Source organism: Heloderma suspectum, chromosome 3, assembly GCF_057233095.1.
Source record: "Heloderma suspectum isolate Gila_16-S chromosome 3, 16-S_ref, whole genome shotgun sequence".
NCBI lineage: Eukaryota > Metazoa > Chordata > Lepidosauria > Squamata > Helodermatidae > Heloderma > Heloderma suspectum.
In genome coordinates, this window is record NC_139460.1 from 2,305,162 (window position 1) to 2,320,761 (window position 15,600).

A 15,600-nucleotide genomic window follows, 5' to 3' on the forward strand; every position below is an offset into this window, starting at 1 on the left:
TAGGCATATCTCCAAGTCTGAGCACCCTCACCAAACTATCATTCGCAGCAAAGCCATGAGATGGAAACCAGTCCGCATTTGTGTGCAGAGATACCCTTGTCCCAATCCCTGCATCCTTCATTCACACACAAGCTGAACTGACCTCGGCATGGCATGCCCTGTAAGCTGCAGCTTCCTGAAGGTGTCTTCATATTGTGGCAGCTCCACATAGTTGATCAGCCATTGCACAACCTCGTCAACGGTCCAGTTGTATACTGCAAAAAGTGGACAAAGCCAAATAAGCAGCTGAACTGACCAACAACCTGCCTTTAAACACCAAAACTAAAGGGCAGGTGCTTGGCCATGCCCTGCTTACCCCTTTCGACCCTGTAATAAGGACAGAAGACCTGAAATGCATTATGCCTGCCCACCCAGCTAGCAGCAGTTCAGATCCCCTGACCTCCTGTCTCTACCCTGCCATTGTCATCATTATCACGAAGATGATCTGGGGACTGGAAACAAAGCCCTATGAGAAGAGACTGAAAGAACTGGGCGTGTTTAGCCTTGAGAAGAGAAGACTGAGGGGAGATAGAATAGCGCTCTTCAAGTACTTGAAAGGTTGTCACAGAGAGGAAGGCCAGGATCTCTTCTCCATCATCCCAGAGTGCATGGAATCATGGGCTCAAGTGACAGGAAGCCAGATTCCGGCTGAACATCAGGAAAAACGTCCTGACTGTTAGAGCAATACGACAATGGAACCAATGACATAGGGAAGCGGTGGGCTCTCCCACGCTGGAGGCATTCAATACGAGGCTGGACAGCCATCTGTCAGGGATGCTCTGACTTGGATTCCTGCACTGAGCAGGGGGTTGGACTTGATGGTCTTGTAGGCCCCTTCCAACCCTACTATTCTATGATTCTATTCTATGAGCATCCAGTTTATTTGTATGCAACTTTTCCAAGATAAAACCATGCTCAAAGCAACATCAAAAAATTACATAATAAAATACAGCAACATTTTCCAATAATTCACTAACAATTAGAAATCATAACAAAATGTAAGACTAAACATCTCACATTAATAAATATGTAGTAAGATTAAACAATCTACTAAGCTTAATCATACTAAAGCCTAACAAAAGACGCATACAAAAAATATTCTAAACAGCTGCAAAAATGTTATCAAAGATAAACAAGACCCATCCTGATGGTATCTGGGCACAATGAGCAACAGCAGGAACAGCCTTTGCAGCTGCAGTCAGTCAGGGCCCCACCCTCCTAGGCTAGGTGGAAGTGAGTCAGGAAGACGAAGGGGGACCAGGTTATCTACCTGTATACGAATTGTGGTGGTACAGCTTTTCCACAAAGTCCTCCCACTTTCCACCACCTCTCTGGTCTTCCATGTCTACCAGAAGAAAGAGGGAGGCATGCATATCATTTTGGAAAACCCTAGGATAATTGGGAAACAGCTGGGATAATAGCTGTGGGCTCTAAAGCAAAGCCTATGAGAAGAGGGTGAAGAAATTGGGAACAGAGAAAAAATAAGAAAGGTTTTCGAAGGATTTCAGACTGAAAAAGGGGAAACTTTTCCATCCTGTGTATTGAGGACAAAGGAACAAGCAATGGCAGGTTTTAAACTGTAGTGAGGTCAAATGATACCAAGCACTTTGCTTCCTAACTTTAAGGGCTGCTCAGCACTGGAATAATCTGCCTAAGGTAAGTTCTGGTATCCCTATCTTCAAGGAGAGGTCTCATGGTCACCTATCAGGAGAATCCTTGAGGTCCAGAAAGCCCCTTTTTAGGGCAGCAGGCCGACCAAGGTGACCTGTGGATCCCTTCCAATGACTGACAGCTTTGATTTTTTTCCCAGAAGCAGCAGCAAACCCATCCCCAACATGGATACTGATGAAGCCCGATTTTAATGATTTAGGATGAACTCAAGTGGCCCATAACTCAGCCAGATATTGCAGTTATAAGAAAGAAAACACTTTTAAAAACCACATACAGACACAGGATTGTCTAACAGAGAGCTTCAGCTACTGGTAGGTATAGAAATGAAATGAAATGAATAAATAAGTAAGTAAGTTTGCCAGACGAACATCTTTGATTTTATTATTGTTTTCTTTTAACTGTTAGACACAATGAAGGCCCATTTAATATTTGGGATAACAGTGCAAGGCTACAAACTTTCTAGTAAGTGATTTGTTGATGAAAAACCCAAGTACAAACAGAGCAGTAGCTTTCAACCTTTTCGTACCAGGGACCCATCTTTAAACTCCAACTTACAACAGGTAACTAACATTAAGTTGACAAATATACGAAAAACTATTCCTTTTTTATTTTTGGCTAAGCGACAGGCAAAGGAAACAAGAATTGTTTTCCACATCAATTATAGCTAGGAAGTAGGGCAGGGAATCAGCTGATTTTTTTCCTGAATAGTGCTAGTACACTCTCTCTATCTCTGAGGCAAGTCTCTCCCAGGCCTTATCTCAGCCACTGAAAACCAAGAGCCTCTCAAGGTGAGAATATCAACAGCACTCTTAACATGTAGGCTGCACAGGATACAAAACTGCTCCAAAACCTGCCACTCTGCTGCATCTCATCCTGGCTGATCCTAACCACAGATGTGGCTCTGTCATGATTCATCCGTAGTTGCCAAGAAGTGCTCTGCAAACAGACTATCAAAAGGCAAAAAGCCAGTGAAGCCAACAGGGAGCCGCCCATTTAAAACAAACAGAAAGCAAGGACTTGTCCACACAGAACCTTATCAACTGATGGTACTCACAAGAACAGCGGCTGCAACGGCCCCTCCCATAAGTGGCTTCTGAAAATATTAGCTGAACATGGGTCTATGGGTGGCTATTAAACAAGGCAGCCTCCACAGATGGCATGTACCTTGAAGTCCCAGATGCTAGGGATTAAAACAGGGAATAGCGGGTGTCACTGTGAACCTCCCTTGACCAGTGCGGGCAAACACAGTGCTGAGCCAGATGGACTGCCACTCTGAACCAGCAGGGAAAAGCTCACTTTCTCATGCTACAGACCTGTAAGACTTTGAATGGCCTCAGACTGAAAAAAACCAATTATGGATAAGAACAGCTTACAACCTGGGGAATAACTTTTTGCTTAGACTCAACTATTCTCCACCCCCACCCTGGGTCTAACTGCATTCTAGGTTGCTAGCATTCTAGGTTGCTAGCAATCTGCAACCTACTGTTCTACCTGATGAAGAGTTCTGCTTAACTTGGAAGCATGGTATTCCCAGAGAAGCTGAACCAATAAGAGGCTTTGCCTTTCCCATTTTGTATTTTCATAGAATCATAGAATAGTAGGGTTGGAAGGGGCCTACAAGGCCATCGAGTCCAACCCCCTGCTCAATGCAGGAATCCAAGGCAGAGCATCCCTGACAGATGGCTGTCCAGCCTCGTCTTGGATGCCTCCAGTGTGGGAGAGCCCACCGCCTCCCTAGGGAATTGGTTCCATTGTCGTATTGCTCTAACAGTCAGGAAGTTTTTCCTGATGTTCAGCCGGAATCTGGCTTCCTGTCACTTGAGCCCATTATTTTGGCACCACTGCTTTAGCATCAGATCATGATGGCAAGGATAAAAGTAGGCCTTACTTCTCCTTAAGGTAGCCTCAGCTCAACCAACCAGGAGAAACTCCAACAGGAAGCTCTCTGTTGAATTAAACTGGCCAAGGCTTGACATGATGGAAGCCAGATTCCTGGCTGTGTTCCCTTCTTTCTGCCTTTGACAGCTCTCTTCCAGGGGCAGCTGATATGGAAATCAGTTTTTAAGAAGCAGCCATGAAATAGCAAGGACCAGGACCCTCCAAAACAAGTGGATAATACAGTTTTGATGAAACTCAGAATGCAGCAGTTACGCACTCACCCATACTCCCACTTAAAGAGGAATATGGAATCCCCGGCTGAACCCCTGGCTCATCAGGTTTACCATCTGGACTCTGGGGCCTAGTTCTTACAAACCACAGATGCGGAGTTAAAACCTGTGCTAGGTTGTACCACTACATTCTGCAGATGGGGGCTATTCAATGCTATTTCATAACACACAATGTAGAAGGATTGTGCTCATGGGGACAGGCATGGCTGGAGAAAAGAGGGCCCTATTAAGGTCCAGTCTACAAAGATATCATCAATGTACCACCACCAAATAAGTGGAGTGTAGGTGGGGCTTTTTAAGGGCGGCTCATTGAGGTTTGCTCACAAATGAACTGGCATTAGATGGAGCCAATCAGGTGGCCATAACTGTACCTTATATTTGTAAGCAATGTTAATTGTTGAAAGCTGCTTCAAATAAGAACCAATAATGCTAAGCTGGTAAAGGAAGTCTGCTGCCTTGAAATTCCTTTAGAGTAGCAATGGGGAACCTCAGATCTGGGGTCCAAATCTGGCACTCTGGGGTTTCCCAGAAGGCCACACCCCCTCCTACCAGCCCCACTCCCTTTCCCCCAACCATTGATTGATTGTTGGTTTCCTGACTTTTGTGCAGTTTTTTCCCCATTCTAAAAGGTTGAAATGCTTCTCCTAAGGCTTAGCTGCTGGCAGGAAGTGCTCTCAAATAACATATGGTGGTATTATTGGCCCCAGCCCTTTCACCATGCCCCCCTTGCCTTCGGCCCCACCCACCACTGGAGAGCTTCTCCAAAATAGAATTCAGCCCTCAGGTTGCAAGAGGTTCCTCACTCCTGTTTTGGAGCCTGAACCCTACGGTTGTGTGGTATATTAGAATAAAGAGAAATGACATTGAATGACAAGTATATGATTAACAAATTAATGCTGCTTATTTAACCTTAAGTAGGAAATCATAGAATCATAGAATAGTAGGGTTGGAAGGGGCCTGTAAGATTATCAAGCCCAACCCCCTGCTCAATGCAGGAATCCAAGTCAGAGCATCCCTGACAGATGGCTGTCCAACCTCATCTTGAATGTCTCCAGTGTGGGAGAGCCCACCACCTCCCTAGGCAATTGGTTCCATTGTCATATTGCACCAACAGTCAGGAAGTTTTTCCTGATGTTCAGCCGGAATCTGGCTTCCTGTCACTTGAGCCCATTATTCCATGTCCTGAAATCTGGATGATTGAGAAGAGATCCTGGCCTTCCTCCCTGTGACAACCTTTCAGATACTTGAAGAGCGCTATCCTATCTCCCCTCAGTCTTCTCTTCTCAAGGCTAAACATGCCCAGTTCCTTCAGTCTCCCTTCATAGGGCTTTGTTTCCAGTCCCCTGATCATCTTTGTTGCCCTCCTCTGAACCCCCTCCAGCCAATTAGATATATTTGCATTTACCATGCAACTGTGAAATATACACAACCCTGGCTATTATACATTGGTAACTAAGTGTAAGAATTTGTCAATGTTGTATTTCATTGTGTTTCATATTTAAACAGACAATTAACACATTTTTAGTATCATCTCACTGAATCCTAGCAGCAGCCATAGCACTGATTCATTGGCTTTCTCTTTATGCCAGGGTTCAGAAAGAAAACATGCTCCATCTCTTGGTGACTACCCTATGCCATTATTCAGTGCAGAAACAAGGACTGGACGATAGGAAGTTTTTACCTGCCCCAATCTCCACCCCCACAGGAACCCAGTAAGAATTTATTTAACAAGACCTGAAGCGGTCTATGCAGCTCCTCCAGTCCTTCAAAAACCAAGGCAAAAAGCATCATACATCTACATCCCCCAACTCAGCTTCGTAAGAATTGCCTATGCTGGATTAGAGCAAGATCCATTTAGTCCAGCAGTGCAGCTCAAATAGTCCAGCTCAAATAGTGGCAGAACAGATGCTCCTGAGGAGGTCATAATGCAAGATCCCCATCCCCTGTTGCTTTCCTTCCCCTTCTCATATGGTCGTCAGAGGCATATTGCTTCCGAATGTGGGGCTGCATTTAACGGTAGTGGCTAACAGGAACTGGCAGACTTTTCCTAAGCCATAAATTTGTTAAATCTGTTTTTTAAAGCCATCTAAGAGAGAGGACAGAATTATATCATGCAGTTATAAATTCCAAATGCTAAGAAGTAATTCTTTTAGGGACACTTGAGAAATTTGTTTTTTGTGAGTTCTGATACAAACTGACTAGATATGCATCTATGCAGACTAGAACATAGTCTGCATAGATTTTGCAGTTCTCCAAATTTTGCAAGGCAGTTCTTGGTTCAAAAAGATATCAAAGTCTGTTTAAAAATGCAAACTTTGCAAGAAAATGCATTTAGGAATGCATATTTTGAGAGAAAATATATTCAGAAATCTGTATTTCAATACATATTGAATTGCAAACTTTTGTGCAGATTAAAATAATTTCACAGATTAATGCATGGGATGGAATGGATTTATGAATGGACACATGCAAAGGTGACATGGACCAGAAATAGATGGATCCATCCATCCCTAATTTTATCAGTCCTGAGCCTACTGCCAATCAATTTCAATAAATGACCTGATTAAAAAGAAATTTCCATACTGTTCATGATTTTATAGTAGACCTCTACTATGTTGCCTCTCCACTTCTTACTTTACTATGGGCCCAGTGCTCTTCAACATTTTTATTAATGACTTGGAGGAGGAGGTGCAGGGATTGCTGATCAAATTTGCAGATGACACAAAATTGGGCGGGATAGCTAATACTTGGGAAGACAGAAACAAAATTCAAAGTGATCTGGATAGACTGGAGCACTGGGCAGAAAACAACAGAATGACATTTAATAGGGATAAATGCCAAGTTCTGCACCTAGGAAAAAGAAACCAAAAGCACAGTTACAAGATGGGGGGATATGTGGCTCAACAACACTACAAGCGAGAAAGATCTTGGAATTGTTGTCGATCACAAGCTGAAGATGAGCCAACAATGTGATGTGGCTGCAAAAAAGGCAAAGGCTCTTTTGGGCTGCAGTAAGAGAAGCATAGCTTCCAAATCCCGGGAAGTACTAGTTCCCCTCTACTCAGCACTGGTTAGGCCTCATCTGGAGTACTGTGTCCGGTTCTGGGCACCACACTTGAAGAAGGATGCAGACAAACTGGAGAGGGTTCAGAGGAGGGCAACAAAGATGATCAGAGGACTGGAAACAAAGCCCTATGAAGGGAGACTGAAAGAACTGGGCATGTTTAGCCTTGAGAAGAGAAGACTGAGGGGAGATAGGATAGCACTCTTCAAGTACTTGAAAGGTTGTCACAGAGAAGAAGGCCAGAATCTCTTCTTGATCATCCCAGAGTGCAGGACACGGAATCATGGGCTCAAGTTACAGGAAGCCAGATTCCGGCTGAATATCAAGAAAAACCTCCTGACTGTTAGAGCAATACGACAATGGAACCAATGACCTAGGGAGGTGGTGGGCTCTCCCACAGTGCAGATGTTCAGGACGAGGCTGGACAGCCATCTGTTGGGGATGCTCTGACTTGGATTCCTGCATTGAGCAGGGGGTTGGACTCGAGGGCCTTGTAGGCCCCTTCCAACCGTACTATTCTATGATTCTATGACAACTCAATGCTTCAGCTTTTCCTGGTATGAAATACAGTAGCATCCTATCTCATTGTCTCTTGCTTCTCTTTGCAGTTTTAAACAGAAAAGAGGGTAAAAATATTTTTTAAATAAAAGCATTAACAAGATTACTTAAAATTAGGATGGGGAGGGGAGGGGAGGGGCAGGAGTTAGTAAAACAACAGGGTAATCCAGGGCTTGCCAAAGTTTTCCATTAAGCGGAGGATTGCACTTTAAATCTACTGTTCCGACTTAAAGCATGACAATATGAAGTGTCTGTTTCAATTATTTGCCTTTAACATGCTATTAATAATATGAACTCACTGGACCCAAAAAATAGTATGAAACCCCAATTATTATGGAGTTATTTTTTTATATGGGTCAGTCGTTATAGATTTTTAGTATTTTTTCCTGGATTCATATATGAAAAAACAGATTCTAAGTTGTTCTTCTACTGTATATTTTCTTCAACACATCAAAGCATTTTTGTAAGAAAATCAGCATGGGTCATGAAGCAAGGACAGTAGATGACGTTTTCAAGCTGAATGTCTCACTCTTTTGGATTCTGGACACAGACAGGGATTGTGAGGTCAACTTGGCCTGCTGTAGTCTCCAAGGAGTTTGGGATTTACCCACAGAACATCTGAAGGCAATTTCAGGAAAGCTGTTTCTCAACACTTGAGATGGGGCTTTTCTGGAGTGTACTCAAGGCAAAGAAACTCTTCAGTTATTGTTGAGGCGCTTTAGAAAAGCTGAGGAGGTAACCTATGGAGACCCCAAGAGGCTCCCAAGTAGCTGTCCAGTCAGGCACTCACAGGGCTGAATCCTACATAGCTTTAATTAATGTACTAGTCAAATGTATTGATTGCTTTTCTACCAAAGGCTACATTTAAGAATGTAGGAGCATCACTTGCTCCCAGCACACTCTCTGATCAAGCAGTCAGGCACAGTAGAGAAGGCCCTATGGCATAGCCCTTGGGTTCCACTTCCTTCCCAATAGGCCTCCGCTCTCACTCGCAGGATACTGTCCAGCTAGCTTTGCACACAGGATAGGACCTGGCAGCACAGAGGCTGGCAGTTTTTAGAGTGCAAGCTAGAGAGGCACTAGCTGAACTTTTCTTTCTGCTGGAAGGGGAGATTGACATTTAGATGAGAATTAGAATTAGCAGCCGCTGGGAGAGATTAACAAGGCAATAAAAAGAACAAGAACCAGAAGCACCAGGGAAGTGTCTGCTGAGTGCAGCAGACAAAGGTGCCACAGCTTTATCTAGGAGGCACTCAACACCCATGGCCATTTGCAGACTGAGAGTGCCACTCAGCCCAGAGTGAGGAGGATCTGCTCATCATTCCTGCAGCAATTATGGCATGCAAAGGGCGTATAAGCTGTCTGTCCTCGCAAGCACAGTGTCAGAGAAGCCATAGTACTGGGGAACTGTCGAACTGACCCATGCCTATCAACAGGGCAGCAAAACAAGGCCACCCCCAGATAAGGTAGCAGTTTCTGCTTACTCGAGGGACTCCCCAGGTATATAATGAGAGCCAGTGTGGTGTAGTGGCAAGAGTGCTGGACTAGGAGCTGGGAGATCCAGGTTCTAGTCCCCACTCGGCCATGGAAGCTCACTGGGTGACTTTGGGCCAGTCACACACTCTCAGCCCAACCCACCTCACAGGGTTGTTGTTGTGAGGATAAAATGGAGAGGAGGAGGATAATGTAAGCTGCCTTGGGTTCCTTGCAAGAGGAAAAAAGGCGGGGTATAAATGCAATAAATAAATAAATAAATAAATATTAAAAAACGTTAACTCGTAAATTAAAATGAAAAGACAATAAACCCCAAATGGCCCAACAAGGACCAAGTATGCTCCTTTGCCTTCCAGGAGAGACAGAAAAATGAAGCAAGCTGAATGTTAGTTTTAAAAGGGCAGGGTGGGGAGACTGGCCTGCTCACAACCCTAACACCTAGCATTCTGGAGGAGAGATCAGGAGATGTGCACCAGAGGACGCACATCCCCTGGCCCTGGTTCTACCCCTCCCTCGAGTTTAGGATGCTTAAGGGTTTAGACCACTTGGAAACTACTTCCTGGTCAATTGTGATCTATGATGCAGGTTACAAACCAGCTGCAAGGATAAACTCAACGTAAAAATAGTAGAAAAGCTCAAAACAGTCCATAGATGATGCAAGACACAGGCCATTCAAAAGAGGCCTCTGCTAAAGGAGGAGAGGGAAGTGGCTTGGCTGAGGCAAAAGGGGCTGCTGGAGACACAGGGAGCAGCAGAGGGAGAAAGGCAAAGAAAGCCAAGAATAGATGGGGCAGAGAGTAAAAGTCTAAGGGGAGGCAATGGAAGAATATGATCAGGAGCAGAGTTATGGAGAGCTTTAGAAGCAAGAACATGGGAGATGAATCTAAAAGTCATTTGGAAGCCTTGACGGTTGTGTATGGCAACAGGTACTCTTGCATAGGACTTAAGCTCAGCTGGCATTCCAGATGCTGTATGGGCTTCTCCACCACTTCTGCAGGGGCAAAAGCTGATTCTAGGCCTTCTGGGACAAGAATCAGGCAGTGGTACAGCGACACTGCCAGAAACAAACAAACAAACAAAAACCCATCAAAACCGTACATTTCTCACTAACAGAAAGTTCGATTCAACTGTGGAGTGGGAAACATCATGGGATTCACCCATCCTTTGCCTTTTCCAGTTATGGCATCTGCTTTGGATGAACTCCTCTAGTTTTCTGTTACAGTTCTGACTATTTCATTATGGCCACAGCCCTTCCTGAAACATGACATTTCTGCACTAGGTGGCAGAAGAGTACAGAACCAACAACCATTTACTTCTGTGGAATGAACAAACCACACGGGTGCCATGCTGGGCTTACCTTCGGATGACTTCCATGCCTTCCAAAGATCTTCAACGCTAATGAGCTTATCCTCCCCATGGAAAGTGCTGTGCTTGACTGTCGGGTCATGGTAATTCAAGTCTTCCCTCAGGAACTGAGGAAAACACAGCACAAAGTCAGCCAGTTGCAGAAAGTCCTGCACATTGGACGCTCGCATTAAAACTGTTGTTGCAAGCTAGGTGGAAAGAGTGTTGGATTTGAAAAGGGGAGGCCCAGATTCAAATGCCTTCCTAGTTATTAGCTAAGCCTAACCTTCTTCACAGGACTGTTGAATGGGTTAATTCACAAAATCAGGATCTAACATATTATTAAACTGTGAGACCCCAAGGGGTGGGGTGGGATAACATCACTATTCACCTCCCACCATCAATATATTTCTCCCTTCTGTTTCCTGTCTTATCAGTCCATAAGACCACCTATTCTTTACTCCATGATTGCTAACTTTCCTTAGAAACCTTTGGCAAGGGGCATTTTTGAAAGCCTAAGAGTACAACACCCAAGAGAACACCTCTTTCTACATGCTTTTACTGAGGCCCTCACTCACAGCGGAGAAGGGCTGAACTGTAGTGGCTCAGCTGCCTTGCAACAATGTGCTGTTCTCACTGTTGCTAAGCAAGCCGATCCTTGAGGCACAGCTTTCAATGTGAGTGATGGCTTGCGGTCCTATTTGTAGGACCTTGAATTGCAAAATCAGCCCTTCAGCCAGATATACAGCTTTGCTCACAAAAATTATGCTCTTCCTTACACTGCCTCACAACTTTGCCAAGAAGCTAGAAAAGGGAGAGACATGACTCTTCCACAACTCAGATCTTAAATTTAGAATTGCTTATCTCAACCATCCACATGGAGGCACAAGTATGCACACCACGGATCTGGTCAGCAGGCAGGAAAGGCCAGATACCCAAACAAAGACACTGTCTGAAGAAAAGCAAAGATAAGGATGCCAAGAAGAGGAAATCCAGTCAACATGTTCATATTGTTAATTCATCTTCATTGCTGGAAGGCTAATAACAAACTGCACCATCACCTTCCAGAGCCACAGCTAAAACGGACTGAATAAATTGCATCTCTTCTTTCTCACAAGTTCTTAACATCTGCCAATTAAAAGACTATCCTGACACACATAGCTGAGAAGTCACAAGGGCGAGCAAGATAGCCTGACTTCAAAAATGCAGTGGCCAGATCAGGAGCCGCATATCCCCCATCTTGTAACTGTGCATTTGATTTCTTTTTCCTAGGTGCAGAACTTGGCATTTATCCCTGTTAAATGTCATTCTGTTGTTTTCTGCCCAGCGCTCCAGTCTATCCAGATCACTTTGAATTTTGTTTCTGTCTTCCCAAGTATTAGCTGTCCCACCCAATTTTGTGTCATCTGCAAATTGGATCAGCATTCCCTGCACCTCCTCCTCCAAGTCATTAATACAAATGTTGAAGAGCACTGGGCCCAGGACTGAGCCCTGCGGTACCCCACTCATTACCTCTCCCCAGTTCGAGAAGGTCCCATTGATAAGCACTCTTTGAGTCTGATTCTGTAGCCAACTGTGGATCCACCGGATCGTTGTTTCATCTAGCCCACTTTTAGCTAGTTTGCTCATCAGCATATCATGGGGCACTTCGTCGAAAGCTTTGCTGAAGTCGAGGTATATGATGTCTACAGCATTCCCATGGTCTACAAGGGAGGTGACTTGATCAAAGAATGAGATCAGATTCGTCTGGCAGGACTTGTTCTTGACAAATCCATGTTGGCTTCGAGTAATCACTGCATTGTTTTCAAGGTGCTTACAAATGGATCTGCTCCAGAATTCTCCCAGGGATTGATGTCAGACTGACTGGTCTGTAGTTCCCAGGTTCCTCCTTTTTACCCTTTTTTGAAGAGAGGCCCAACATTAGCCCTCCTCCAGTCATCCGGCACTTCCCCCATCCTCCATGATTTCTCAAAGAGAATAGACAGTGATTCTGAGAGTTCTTATTCAAACTCAAAGTAATTAGGTGTTCCTTGACCATATGCCTATTGATCTGAAGCTGCAATCCTGCCCCTTCAGCCTGTAGTTCACCTTTGCCAGGGGGGTCATAGACTCTTTTTTGGGAGAAGACTGAGCCAAAGTAGGAATTGAGCACCTCTGCCTTTTCTTTGTCATCTGTTATCATTTTGCCATCCTTATTTAATAGCTGAACCACCCTTTCTTTCCTCTGCCTTTTACTATGCACATAGCTGAAGAAAGCTTTTTCATTGCTTTTAGCATCCCTCGCTAACCTCAGCTCGTTCTCAGCTTTAGCATTCCTGACGCCATCCCTGCAATTCTGTGCTACCTGCCTGTACTCTTCCTTTGTTACTTGGCCTTCTTTCCACTTCCTATATGTGTCCTTTTTTGTTTTCAGGTCATCCCTAAGCTTTTTGTGAAGCCACATTGGCTTCTTCTGTTGTCTTCCACATTTTCTTCTTCTTGGAATTGTTTGTAATTGTGCCTTGAGAATTTCCTTTTTTAAAAGCTCCCACCCATCTTGGACTCATTTTCTCAATAGCGTCGCTTGCCATGGGACCTTACTGATCATTGTTCAGAGTTTATTAAAATCGGCTTTCCTAAAATCCAGGGTACGTGTTTGACTACACTCGGCTTTTGCTTCCCTTAGAACCGAGAACTCAAGTACAACATGGTCACTTTCCCCCAGAGTTCCTGTAACTGCTACTTTAACCACTAAGTCATCTCTGTTGGTTAGGATCAAGTCAAGGATAGCCGATCCTCTAGTTCCTTCCTCTACTTTCTGTAGGAGGAAGTTATCCGCCACACAAGTCAGGAATTTCCTGGAGGGGCCATGTTTTGCAGGATTTGTGTCCCAACAAATATCGGGGAAATTGAAGTCCCCCATTACTACTACATCATGCTTCCTTGAAACATTGGCTATTTGCTTTTCAGAAGTTTCATCCTCGTCTTCTCTGTGATTATGTGGCCGATAGTAGACTCCGACCACCAGGTTCCTTTTATTCTTCGCTCCATTTATTTTACCCAGATGCTCTCGATGGGGCTACCAAGCTCATCCTCCTGTATTTCTGTGCAGAGATATGTCTTTTTCACATACAGTGCAACCCCGCCTCCCTTTCTGTTCCTCCTGTTCTTTTTGAACAAGTTATACCCTTCAATTGCTGTATTCCAGTCATGAGAGTCATCCCACCAAGTCTCAGTTACACCTATCAAGTCATAATCTCCCTCCTGTATTAAGAGTGCAAGTTTGTTCTGTTTGTTTCCCATACTCTGGGAATTAGTATATAAACATAGAAGACCATGTGCTTCATGGTCTGGCTTTCTTCCTACATGTTTGTGAAGACTATTATTTGGTGCTATTAGAGCTGTTCTCTCCGTTGTGGTGCATTAGCCTTCATCCATTGTTACCTCCAACTTTACATCTCCCCTCCCTGTAGCATTGAGTTTAAAGCCCTCCTGAAAAAGGTCTTCATGCTGTGGCCAAACACATTCTTCCCAGCCTATGTGAGGTGCAACCCATCCCTTGCCAACAGTCCATCTTCCGGGAAGTATAGCCCGTGGTCTCAGAATTCACCCGGAGTATTTTTCTTTCCCTTTCTATCCCTCTTCTAACTACTGTTATGAATATGATGTTACGGTATGACTTGATAGATATAACTGAGACTTGGTGGGATGACTCTCATGACTGGAATACAGCAATTGAAGGATATAACTTGTTCAAAAAGAACAGGAGGAACAAAAAGGGAGGTGGGGTTGCACTGTATATGAAAAATACATATCTCTGCACAGAAATACAGGAGGATGAGCTTGGTAGTCCCCTCGAGCGCATCTGGATCAAAATAAATGGAGCAAAGAATAAAAGGAACCTGGTGGTCGGAGTCTACTACCGGCCACCCTATCAAGGAGAAGACGAGGATGAAACTTTTGAAAAGCAAATAGCCAATATTTTAAGAAAGCATGATGTAGTAGTAATGGATGATTTCAATTTCCCCTTTATTTTTGTGATACAAATTCTGCAAAACATGGCCCCTCCAGGAAATTCCTGACTTGTGTGGTGGATAACTTCCTCCTACAGAAAGTAGAGGAAGGAACTAGAGGATCAGCTATCCTTGACTTGATCCTAACCAACAGAGATGACTTAGTGGATAAAGTAGCAGTTACAGGAACTCTGGGGGAAAGCGACCATGTTGTACTGGAGTTTTCAGTTCTAAGGGAAGCAAAAGCCGAGTGTAGTCAAACGTGTACCCTGGATTTTAGGAAAGCTGATTTTCATAAACTCAGAACAATGATCAGTAAGGTCCCATGGCAAGCGACGCTAACGAGAAAAGGAGTCCAAGATGGGTGGGAGCTTTTAAAAAAGGAAATTCTCAAGGCACAATTACAAACAATTCCAACAAGAAGAAAAGGTGGAAGACAACAGAAGAAGCCAATGTGGCTTCACAAAAAGCTTAGGGATGACCTGAAAACAAAAAAGGACACATATAGGAAGTGGAAAGAAGGCCAAGTAACAAAGGAAGAATACAGGCAGGTAGCACAGAATTGCAGGGATGGCGTCAGGAAGGCTAAAGCTGAGAACGAGCTGAGGTTAGCGAGGGATGCTAAAAACAACAAAAAGGCTTTCTTCAGCTACGTGCACAGTAAAAGGCAGAGGAAAGAAAGGGTGGTTCAGCTATTAAATAAGGATGGCAAAATGATAACAGATGACAAAGAAAAGGCAGAGGTGCTCAATTCCTGCTTTGGCTCAGTCTTCTCCCCAAAGATGGTCTATGGGCAGAGCCCGGCCAGCTCCTTGGTATACACCTGAGCTGAGGGCAATGAAGCAAGAGGGGAGATGGCTAGAACACAGGTGGAGGAAAACTCGTGCTGAGTCTGACCGAACACAGGTAAGAGCCCACTATCGAGCCCACTCTGTGGCGGTGAGGGTGGCAAAGAGGCAGTTCTTTTCCACCAGCATTGCATCTTCTCAGTGTCGTCCGGCGGAGCTTTTCTGAGTGGTTCACGGCCTGTTACATTCTGGGCCAGGGAGAGAGACGGTGGAACCCTCGGTAGCATGCTGTGACGAGTTTGCGCGGCACTTTGAGGATAAAGTCGCTCAGATTCGTCATGAATTGGACACCACCATTAATGCAGTTCCATTGGTAGAGGCGCTCAGAGCACCGTCTGGTCCAGTTTTATTGGATGAGTTTCAGTTACTGAGGCCTGAGGATGCGGACAAGGTGCTTGGCCAAGTCCGATCGACCACTTGTG

At 44.5% G+C, this 15,600-nt stretch overlaps 1 protein-coding gene across 10 annotated transcripts in view; it reads right to left on the minus strand.

The window, feature by feature from the left end:
• The window catches only part of STIM1 (stromal interaction molecule 1), a 172,528-nt gene that overhangs the window by 61,233 nt on the left and 95,695 nt on the right, over positions 1–15,600 (minus strand). For all 10 annotated transcript variants that reach the window (XM_084842247.1, XM_084842243.1, XM_084842245.1 and 7 more), the window contains 2 exons: positions 10,352–10,466; positions 143–254 (listed from right to left, as the gene is read on the minus strand). In XM_084842247.1, coding sequence (XP_084698373.1) covers positions 143–254; positions 10,352–10,466 — 227 coding nt within the window. The remainder of the gene's footprint in view (positions 1–142; positions 255–10,351; positions 10,467–15,600) is intronic.